Raw genomic sequence first — 12,300 nt, 5'->3', positions numbered from 1 at the left:
TCATATTGATGGGACGTAAAAATGGTTGAGTTTTTGCCCATTTCAGAGATATGTTGCTTTAAAAGATATGCAACATTTGATCGGTTAAATCATTGTGAATGAAGAAAGAAACCTCGGTTATGTAGTTACCATCCGCATATAAAATACATTGGGTTGTGTAAAGTACACATGGTGTAATCTCTTACTTACCAAATGTATTTTATTTCAAGCTACATAGCCTCTATATATTATTTGAACAAAGCCAGTGAAGAGAAAATTGAGAAAATAGGGGAAACATCTGCATTACTGGCCTTAGTTTATGACATCTGCATGGAAAGAATGAAGCGATGAAATGTCGGTTTATAATTTATGTAAATATGCATAAAGGCATTTTTGCAATTAATTGTCTTGCATATCTTAAAGGAAATGCCTACGCCTGCACAATACAATAAATTGTGTCCGTGTTAGCTAGGCCTAGCTCAGAAACTTCGTTCAAGGTTTATTAAACCTAAAATGCTTGGTCCAGACACTATAAAAATATGCTGATTTCAGATTAAGAACATTTGCAAGAGGGTATCTGTGCTACAGTGGTATAGGACCAACGAAATAGTATTATGCACAATGTCCGTTCTCATGTTTCTTACATATTTTGGTTACTGTCTGCAAATTTTAATGGTATTGTTTATTGGCAAACAGATTGTCAATTTACCCTTTAAAGGTAAACAAGTGTTGATAAGGCAGACTTAAACACTTTCAATAAACGCCCGGTAGCATATAGTATTCATCTACTGAAAATATGTTAGCAATTTACAAAGTCAACAAAACTTGATAAGAATATGTAAATATTACGCAAACATATGCTTAAATGCATGTAATCCTTTTTGCGCGTCAAACGATTAATTTGGTATTAAATCTGTCTGCATGATACCTTATCCAGGATACGGGTATTCTGCAGTGAAGAGAAAGTAGTGACTGCATAGAGGATTTTAAACGGGATTTCAGACGTATGGAATGATCTAAGGTGAGTATTGTTTGCAGATGATGTAATATGTCGGATTTTACAATATGTTCATGAAGATAGTTTCGATATCCCCTATGTATATTATAACGGTATATCTGACAATGTTAGAGGGTGATTCTTTTGAGCTAGCATAGTTTGGAATGCTGATTGTGAAACAATGCATGATGTTTTGGAATTTGTTGACTGCATTTCTGGTGATTTGCCGATATCATCGAAATAACCGGTTTCATTTACTCTCACAAAATGGAATCTTTAGTGGAAAGTTATATTATTTAGAAAACGAAACAGGATATTTTGAAGTTTCATGGGGGTTTTTTTGTGGTTTTTTTTTTTTTCTCCGTTAAATCAGCATTAAAATGTAAGCTTACTTAGATGACATCAGCGTTAAAAATTATAACTTAATTTGTTGATATTAGAATGAAAATATTGTTCAAAAATCCCTTGATTTTAGGTAAAATTGACCGAACAATTTCAATAAGGTTTATCAGATATAAGTTTAAACACAGCATAAGAAAAAAAGTCTCGACATTTAAAGAAAGGATTCATTCTTCCGCGTCAACAAATCAAACAGTTACTTATCAAGATATACGATATGCTCGTATCGTATACATAAAAACCCACGAGAGTATTCCTTTGTCAAAACTCGCACATGCTATTTTATTTTAAACAATACAGAAGTATTTTGAAATTATTATATTACAACCCCAAATAGAAAAAATGACAGAATATATGATTATCCCTAGTTAAAGGAGGCTATTTGCAATACACGTAATGTACAAAAAGCAATCTTTTAGTTTAAACATATTTTATTTCAGTAATACATTAAGTATTTACAGAACATTAGTTAGCAATCTTTTGAAGATATAAACCAAATTATTTACGTGATAATATAATTATCTGCTAATTAACACGAATTGTTACTTTGTTCTGTGTGCTAATGAAATTTTATTGAAATCACCTTGCAAAGATATGTTTGATAATGGAACAGGTCTTTGTTTCACTTTATTTCACATCATTTTTAAATTAATTCGGTAAATTAAGTAAATTACAGAACTTGTTTATAGAAAAAAAAAGTCTTAAGTAAAAGGAAAAACAAGTCAAAACCCAAAACAAAGGCAAAACATATTACAAATGCAACATATGTTTTCTTTCTATATGCCAGAGAACTGATTCACGTGTCTTTTTATCAAGCAACCATTAAACCATATTCAGTCTACAAGACTGCATTTAAGAAGAACATGTATTCTTATATCAAATCATATTTGTTGTATTGCATAATGTTTAAGAGACGGATTGCTTTTAGAACGCCTCGTAAAAGTCGTTTCACCTGCTACTCGCTTCAATCATATCAATATTTTTTGTAAATCGAAATGACACGTCCTTCATTGATTGCCTTGTCTTAATTTTACTTCACACGTAATCGATAAATAAAACAAATAAAGTAGTATCAATTAAGTGAAATAAAGAACAAATATGTTCAAATGTTAAAACAAAAAGAATACTTAATAGCGCATGCGTTTTGTAAGTTTAACATAGTTCTGTAATTATGAAGGCTTTAATTATACGCACGTTAAATGGTTAATTAGATAATATCTGTATGATTTAATTATAACCTACAAGGTTAGACAAAATTGTATAGATTTCGTACATTGGAATGTGACATTTACAATTTGGATATACTTTTTGTAAACTTTTCAGTCTGCCACGGATTAAATGTAAGTTTGTTTCATTTCAATTCCTGTATCTTTAATACGTTTATTTTAGTTGTAAACTTGTATTATTTTCTTACTTTCATACACAATTATAATACATCGATCTGTACTTTTGATTGGCATCCGTTTCATATTTTAAGAGCATATAATAACACAATGGCAATATTTTGTCTGTGTCGAAATTTAAAAAGATCACGGGATTTTTTCTGGTGGGAGAAGACCAAATGTGTCCGACAGGAAATTTCTTTTATGTAGGCAGGCACCTGGGTACGGCACCAGGACACGGCACCTGGGTACGGCACCTGGACACGGCCCCTAGGTATGGCACCAGGGCGCATTATTTATCAACGTTACAAGTCTGAAAATGCTAAGTTTTCATTTTGTTCTGGAATCGTCAAAAAAGCACTGATTGCAAAGAGACTTTCCAGGAGGTTTTATTCTGCAGTTAATGATTAAAGTGCTCAAGCAAGGAAGTAGTTGTAGACAATATTACTGGAAATTTAATATTTGCCATTCTTACGTCCAAGTGTTAGACTTTTAATGCTGATGAATATGGACCCTGGCCCGGGGCCCTGGCCTATAGCAAGATGGAAGCTTTTATCATATAAAAAACAACCTTGCTTAGTTTCGTCCTTCAGACTGAAACACAACAAATGCAAATAACGTAAATCACCCACAAATTGTGATAAGTAGACACAATGACATCAAAATGCTAAAACTTGACATTTCGGTATAAAATGATATGCTTTTACAATCATTCTCTTGTTCAGGTTCGCAATTAATCTAGGAATTTCAGCATAGTAAGTTCAGGAAATTAGCAATTTTCATTAATAACAATTGTACTTAATTAACTTTTTTAATTTAATTTTTAGACAATTTACGTACGGAATGTAAAAACTATGAAGCTGTGTAATAAGGTTAATGCTTTAATGCGTTTTATAGTTTAAACTAAGATTGATAATATGAATTATAAACAAAAGTTTGGAAATTTTTGCTTGAAAACTTTGTATCTATTATGTAACACGAGTCTTGCCTACAAACAAAAACGGTAACTACGCTTTCTTCTATTTTGCGAGAGTTATTGTAGTAAATGTTTGGTAAACTACGCATAATCTAAAACCCAGAACAATGGAAAAAATATAGTGTCGAAACTACGAAAGAACCGGCGGTGTCTTCATGATTTCACACTTCATAACTTAAAACTTGAAATTGTAAAGTATAATATCATGAATTTCATAATTTCTCACTTAATGATTTTTTCCTTTAAGTGTGATACCATGAAGTATATTAAAAAGGTCATTAACTTCACGATTTTGACGTTCATGATTTCATATTTTACGATTACAGGTGTTCTTGGAATTTCAAAATGTTGAGATGTGTTAAATCGTGGTGTGAAATCGTGAAGTGCATGACTTCGTTTAGTGAAAATAATTCGTGAAGTCGTGAAGTGTGAAATCGTCAAATTCATGGTTTCATACTTCACAATTTCAAGTTTAAAGTTGTAAAGTGTGAAATTAAGACACCAGCGGCATTTAGTACGAAACTCCAAACAAGCTTGCGTTCTCTGCTCAATTCTTATCGTATTAAAGCAATACGTATTTAATTTTTCGTATTATTTGCATCTGCTCTTCTTTAAATACAGGACTGGTATGTAAAATAATTAGAATTTCTGGGCAATAACTCTCCTTGTATATATAACTCTGGGACTAATGTATTAAACATAAAACATCTAATTTCTTCCCACGCTATCATTATATGTTCTTGAATCAGTTAAAAGAGTGAAATGATGTCCCCAATATAAACAGAATCTTTTATTACAGTTTGTTCTAATCTTGTGTAAATTGATGATATAAAATCTCATATACTATTATTGAAGATTGGCAATCTTGACTTGACATATACAGCTTCCATGTCCCAATTGTACACATAGTTATTAAACTACAATAAACATGAACAAATTAGTTACTAGAACCAATGAAGTGTAATAAAGTAAAAAGATAGAAGATATTTAAACTCTATCCCTCGGGAAGTCTAAAAATTGTATTACGTTACTACTGACGTCAATGTAAAGCAGTAAGACATCATTATTACCAACATAAGCTCTTATAATTATAAAACGCAATTAATAGAAACATTGTGATCAGTTTTATCATCTGATATTGTTACTTTCACCAGTCTTTTATATGTATTTATGAGTTCATGTAAATAGGTGTCCTGATTGTTAACAGGACAATTACTTTTCAAAATTTGTCAACAAAAGAAATTGTATGATAATAAAAAAAGAAAGTCATCTATTTGATTAAAATCATCTCCAATTAACGCTACGCGTACTTTAGTCAGATTGTATACATTGTTAAGTTTAATATTGCTTTATTGTCTGGTGGCCTGGTGGTGTTTCCTTTTCATGGATATCATGTTACTATGTGTAACCTTTTTTAATGCTAAGGCAATACCAGTAATATTGCTCTTTGGTTTGGTTTCTTTACTATAGATATAATGTCATCGGTGTGTAAACTCTTTTAATACTAAGACAATGTTAGTAAAAGTGTTCTTTGGGCTCCTATAGTTGTTTTCTTTACTACACTACTATATATATAATGTCATCTACGCGTAACCTGTGAAGTACTGGAGTAATTTTTGTAATAGTGCTCTTTGTTTTAGAGGCCTATGGTCTTGTTTAATATAGATATAATGTCATTGTTCAAAGGAAATCAGTTAAAGTTCAGCTCATAGATCTGGTATTTATTGTACGTCACATTGATCAATTATCTACTTGCGTTAAATATTAAACTATATACCCTGTACAGATACTTCCCCAAAAGGTGGAACATACAAGAGGTTACAACGCTCGATTTGCAACTTTTGTTTACAATTTCGTTTTCATATGAAATATTTAAGCGTTTGAATTAACCACTGTCACTGAGATTTGAAACTTCAAGAGTCTGTGACACTTAATGCATTAAGGCTATCTGAATCAACATGAATTTCGACATGGGCCATTTCTTTTGAGTACGCAATCGTAACACACTTTATACACTATCTGCCAGTTACAATATAAAAGCTATATAGTATAAAACAGGAACCATAATACTCGAAAGATATGAGCGACAGGTTAAATATATTAATTTTGAGATTCAGTTCGAATAGTGGACGGAAAGCATTACAGTTTTAAACATGTTTATTTATATTCGATATGCAAGTGACAAAAATAAAGCAACTCTGCAAATGTTACTGTACTCAAAAGTGGTATTTTGTATTTTACAGACAAGGTAAAAAGGTAGAGAAAACTTACAGTTCAACATGTCCGCACAACCTCCTAAGATGAACAGTTCTATATCCGTGACGTCACTGAATGCAGACGCCATCCCAAGATGCAGCACACACCGAAAGAGGCTAAAGTTCTTCTGCAGCAAACACGAATTGTTACTTTGTTCTGTGTGCGCCGTCAAGCGGCATCGGAGCTGCGAAGAGGTCCTTACGATTACTGAAGCTTGCGAAGATAAAAGAAGTGAGGGTAACAAATTGTTAGATATGTACAATCAGAAAGTCGCTGTTATCGAGAATGCCATTGTTGAAAGAAAAGCGGCAAAGAAATTGCTTGACACAAATGCACAAGAAATTCAGACAGAAATTCATGAAATAACGGAAAAATTGATTGATCTTGTAAGACACGAAGAACGAACATTACTGGAAACCGTGGACACTATGCAAGGTAGAGAATCTGAAACACTGGAAAAGGATATCAGTGGTCTAGAGGAAACATGTGAAGAAATACGAAAAGCACAGGATGCACTTTCCCAAAGTCTAAAATTTTCAGATGTTGACCTTATACACGCTGTGATAAAAGAAAAGCAGAAGTCAGATGACGAAAAGGAGGTTGAAACTATTGTCAAGAAACGGTTTAAAGAAATAGATTTCAAATTTGTTATTTCACCACATATAACTTCATTTTTGAAGCACTTTAAAAATCTAGGACAGGTTATGATGTCGGAAGACAGCGGAAATCCAGTGCGTGTGCCCCGATCAAACATGTCAACCCCCGTAAATGAGCTTCCGTCACCGATTCCGCGTAACAGAAGAGAAAATATAAACGAGGTAAGACAACAACACTCACCGCCCGACGAATCTCACATGTCAGCAAGAGAAAAGTGGATTCGCGATAGGCAGAGACAAATGCAAATGCAAACACAAAACCGCGGTGATAGTACTTCAAGCAATAACAGTGTGTTTTTATCTGATCAACCATCTCCAGTTTCCCAAACACGAAGAAATCAGCCAATGCGAGCACTGCCTATGACCAGACCAGAAACTCCAGAAGTTTATAGTAGACCTTATAACCAAACACCGAGGCGTGAATTTGTTCCTCGTCCGATGTCGACACCACCAGTTGAAACGCCCGTGTATGGACAGAGTCCAAAATCAAGAGACGTCAATAGATTTAATTCCAATACCAGATATCGATCTGTTAGACCTGAACCTGTCTATGTATCCGAGAGACGATCGCCGGTTCCAATTCGGTCTCCCCAACAAGGACAACCACACGAGATTGTAGTTGCTAATGGTCGGCAGGATATTCACCATGTTGAGCCGGTCCACGTCTTCCAACGTCGTGCAACTTCGGACTCTCAATCTTCAAGTACCGAACGTTCACCATCTCCCTGGTCAAACAGGGCACAATCTCCGCCACAGCAACATTCACCACCCACACAGCAACCAGCGTATTCTATTGTTAGCGTCAAGGACAGTGACACAAATTTTGGGAGATCATTTGCAGCCGTACAAATCAATGATCCTCGAATGCCTCAAAACAATGAACATGCAAGTTTACATGCCTATCAGAGCAAAGCCACAATAAATATTGCCACGCCTAGAAACAGGGACACATCCCCACCAAACAACGGAGTAAACGCTGTATTTTCAGTCTACCCAAATTCTAACCGCCGAACAGGTGTACCGAAGACTAACGAATACTCTCCAAGACTAGATGAAAGTCGGGGATTTTCTCCAAGCGGTAGTATGATGAACAGCATGGCAACCGATGAGGAAAAAGTATCTCGGTGGGTTCATCAAACTTCTTTCACATCAAACGGTATAGGGTCGAAGCGCCTGATCTCTGGCGTAGGCGTGTTGTATGACGGTCGTGTGGTACTTGTAGACCAAGAACATTACACCGTTCAACTCTATGATAGAAATTTCAGATTTGTTTCGGACTTAAAACTTGATTCCAGACCATTTGATGTAGCAGTTATAAGTGAAAATAAGATTGTTGTGAGTTTGCAGAGCGATAGAGTGTTGAAGTTCATCTTGATCACTGGGGAAGGTTTAACGGCTGTTGCTGACCTGGGTGTTCCGTGTGAGATGGTTTGTTACGGGGTTTGTCGTGGTGGAGGTAACTATTGTGTGTGTTGTGGTGATGAAGTTTGGATACTGTCTGATGACGGTCGTGTTGTAAATCGATTAAAGACGGATAAACCTGGAAACCCTTTGTTCGTACAAGCAGAGTATGTTTCAATAGATAGCACGGGGAATGTTCTGTTTATTTCCGATGCGGGAAGCAATAAAATTCTTGCCATACAAGTAGACGGTAGGAGACTCTGGGAGTTTACGTACCAGGGATTCAAACCGTCGGGTCTCAAGTGTGTAGATATGTACATATACGTTTGTGATCGAGACCAACATCGTGTATTAATGTTAGATATGGACGGACAGGTTGTCAAACAGTCAATTATAGGAAGGTTGGAGAACCCAAGAGCTCTATGCTTTCACAATGCAGCTACACATTTAATTGTTACACAAATGCGATATGATGCAATCGTCAGCCCGCCACGTCCTATTCATGTATATACGTTACAGTAAAACTGCTGCTTGGTTACAGAATAACGTGTTTATATAGAAAAAAGGTAACGTCAAATAACCTCGTGCATTTTCACCCCAAAAAGCATTATGTTTATCAGTTCCAAATAAGAATCTCAGTATAAAGGCATCATCTAAATGTTGGGAAATATCTTAAAGAAAACTGTTTGCGGGTCTGGAAGTTTAATTTTCTTTTGCACGTTTGTTGTTCAAATCACGAGTGAGTTGTGCACCCACGAGACATTGCAAATGCACTCATTAATCAAAAACTCATATTTCTAACACTCTGTTGCCTAATGACTTGCAAATTACTTTAGGCGGAAATTAAATTCATGCATTTTAACGAGCTTTTTTGTGCTCTTTCTGATACCATACTAGGTCGCATGAAATGTTCCTTTATGATAACCGCTCATGCCTGGGTGTCTTGGGTGTTACGCTCTTCATTACTTGTATTTTTCATGAACTAACTCCATCAAACTGGGTGCTTGGGTGTTTCTTACGGATCTTGTTAGTGCTTTAGTATACAAAAAGAGGGCATTAAATTTGAACAAACGTCTGCATTACGCCTTAAGACTTTACATTTAATTTTCTTTGTTCCGGATCGTTCTACATCTTTCTTTTTTTTAAGCATGTACTGTATGTGATGAAATTGATTTTTTGGGCCTTTATTCTTGTGTTTCTCTTAAATCATATTTATCAAAGCAATTAAACTAAATATTTTAGATCTTATACTACTGAGTTGTGTTCAAAGCGATGTTAACTTCAAATTTTTATTCCATTTTTCTTGTCAAACGTTCTTGTCAATGTGAGGCACGAGTGATCTGATTAGTTCAATGCTGTGATGTGTATAGTAATTAAAATGATATTCCGCAAAGTGGCCAAAACTTTTTCAGTGTGTGTTTTTATTGTTTGTAAATACCTTGTAATTCTTACTGCGAATTCTAGTGTTTGGTTTGATGTTAAACAAACGTATGCCATATTGTAAATAGGTGTATTTTTAAAGGAGCCGTTGATATTATTCAGAAATTCTGAATCTGGTGTAAATTCATGATTGAAGTTTTTTTGAGATCTTAAGACTTTCACATGTGTGTACTTGTTGAGGTTCAAGGGAAATTTTTAGACCACTATTGTGCAATTTATATGTATATTTTGTACATTGTGTATGTTTGTGTTTGTTTAATAAACCGACTTCAAATTTTTATCATTTTTCTTTTATTTATGCTGTGTCTTATTTAAAACATGATATTATATTGAAACCTTTTATTTTTATTCGCCGAAAGAAGTTTTGATACAACAATATTCTTTTAACAACCGAAATTTAGATTGTTTCATTATCTTAAGGTAAACCAAAATTTGGACAAATGGGTAAGGAAAACTTTTTTTCTTTTTTTCTTTTTGCAACATACTCATTAAAGGATTAGATTTTCATACAAGTCTGTACAAAAATAATAAATTGCAATATGCTTGGATCAAGTACTGCCGTTTGAATACAAACATGTATCTGTATATATAGATGAAATAACACAACAGCAGTATTGTCTCCCCGTACCTGAACTCAATGTTGTGTGTTGGGATAATGGATTACATTTGAGCAGCGCCATGAGAAAACCAATATAGTGGCTTTGCGACCAGCATGGATCCAGACCAGCCTGCGCATCCGAGCAGTCTGGTCAGGATCCATGCTGTTCGCTTTCAATGCCTATAGCAATTGGAGAAACCGTTAGCGAACAGCATGGATCCTGACCAGACTGCACGGATGCGCAGGCTGGTCTTGATCCATGCTGGTCGCAAAGCCACTAGGTTGGTTCTCATTTAAACTTGCTAAAATAGAATTCCGCGCTTAAGGTATTAGATCACTAATAGTAATGTTTACAAAATGGCCTTTGCTTGGTATATTCTGAAAGGTAACCGTGTTTTGCACTACTTTGCAATTTTTAAATAACTTTTACCATGCCGTTTTTTATAAATTTTGTATAACTTATGGTATCTCCTCAAGCTCAAGTAGAGACAAATTTCAAAGTGATAGCCACTATCAAAAACGTTCGCAGAAAACTCATTTTACCATTAATTTTAATAAAAGAAACATCAAACTATTGGTAAACAATTATAAAACACAAAGTGAAAATGTCAGTATCATTTTTTCTATGGTGCCTCAAGTAAACGGATTTAATGAGACAGAATTCGTACTTCAACATTGAAAAAATAAGGTCGAATGCTGTGTTTCTGTTTTGAATTTTGCTTACTCCATTTAAAAGTAACCTTAGGGCAGACGTAAAACCTACCTAAATTTCTTCCACAATATATAACCTAAGAGTGAAAGCAAGATAGAGAACTTCCACTGCGTGTAACTCAATATTTTTAAAGATGTGTAACTCTACCCCTTCTGTTTAAGTAGTAAATTCACTTTGAACACCATAAAATCGCTTATAAGATTCATCTTTTTCAATTTTTAAACAAGAAATCAATAATAAGTCTTGAAAGAAGTAAAAACTTACTAGAAAAAAAGGAAAATAAGAAAAAAATAGTTGGTCCCAGTAGGGCTTGAACCTACGCCCCACTAAGAATTGCAGTAAAAGTAGGTTTATGGTAGTAATTGAATACTCTTCAAAAAGGAGGTTCTCTATTAGTGATCTAATACCTTAAGCAGGTGTTAGGGGGGCACAAGTGGTGTTGCATATTCTATTACCTGAACAGACTGAATCAAACTAAGTCTGCCACTACTTGGCTTGGTTGCGGTCTATGCTTCCAAAGAACTCGATAGATTGTATTACCATTAGCCACTTGACCTTTTATATTTTTGTCGACATATCTTCTTACCATTCCATTTTATAACACCCAGATGTTGCCAGTCATTCCTGTTCCCTATCTATTTTTACAAATATTTCTTGTGCGCCAGAATGGTAGATGGGGAACGCGCTGCGTGTCTTTTCTTTTGCCGACACAAGCTTAAAGAAGTGACTTAAGGTTTTCGTAAGATCTGATATACAGCATCATTCAATCGAAATTATTAGTTTTTTTTTCTCATATTAGTACGAACATAATAGTGTTCTTGTTTGATGTAAAGAAATGTGCAAGCAGCCTTAGACCCCCGCAAACATTTGTCAAACTATGATGTTTATCTGTCAAGGAACAATACGAAATTGTCACACGATGGTGTACCATTCCAGTTGAAGGTCTACTTCCAGTGTACACACTTTTCAAAATATACGTGCATGTATTAAAGTATGCGGGCACGCGAAAATGTTTGCATGCATGTATCAAATTTTATACGTGCACATGTAGGTGTATGCCTAAATAGACTTGCACATGCATATACATGTAATTACACGTGCACTTAAAAATATACTTGCAAGCATATATTTGTGCGTGCCCTCGTTTGTATAATATATAGGTGCGTGTGCGTGCGTGCGTGTGTGTGTGTGTGTGTGTGTGTGTGAGAGAGAGTATATCTAGCTATTTATGTCCACTTATAACTTTGCCGGTGTAATGCAAGTTAAATTTGAAGTTCACGTATTATACGCGTGCACTTTCATATATGCATGCATTTACATACTTTCGCATGCACAAGTAAAATGTATATGTTCACGTAAATTTTTACGCGTGCGAGCATATTTTATGTATGTAAATATATTTTGAAAAGTACGTGCACGCAAAGTAGAACATCAACCTAACGGTACAGCTTAAAATTGCGTTGTAAAGGCAATGTCGTTTAAAATAAAGTCAACTATATTTCAG

The 12,300-nt window shown here is 34.8% G+C and overlaps 1 protein-coding gene across 2 annotated transcripts; it reads left to right on the top strand.

Moving 5' to 3' along the window:
* The first annotated feature begins 703 nt into the window (after positions 1-703).
* Positions 704-9,764, top strand: LOC123554855 (uncharacterized). Of its 2 annotated transcripts, none has more exons than XM_045345221.2 (2): positions 704-1,000; positions 5,977-9,764. In XM_045345221.2, the coding sequence occupies exon 2, from the start codon at positions 6,013-6,015 to the stop codon at positions 8,566-8,568; it is 2,556 nt and encodes an 851-aa protein (XP_045201156.2). In that variant the 5' UTR covers positions 704-1,000; positions 5,977-6,012; the 3' UTR covers positions 8,569-9,764. The 2 variants fall into 2 exon arrangements, with proteins under 2 accessions (XP_045201156.2, XP_045201157.2); XM_045345222.2 differs by lacking the exon at positions 704-1,000 and adding an exon at positions 2,382-2,715.
* Positions 9,765-12,300: the final 2,536 nt, after the last annotated feature.

This window comes from Mercenaria mercenaria, chromosome 7 (assembly GCF_021730395.1).
Source record: "Mercenaria mercenaria strain notata chromosome 7, MADL_Memer_1, whole genome shotgun sequence".
Lineage (NCBI taxonomy): Eukaryota > Metazoa > Mollusca > Bivalvia > Venerida > Veneridae > Mercenaria > Mercenaria mercenaria.
This window is presented reverse-complemented; position numbering and strand designations above follow the sequence as displayed.

Coding starts and splice junctions, on each gene's coding strand:
- LOC123554855 (XM_045345221.2), top strand. CDS start 6,013: ATGTCCGCACAACCTCCTAAGATGAACAGTTCTATATCCGTGACGTCA.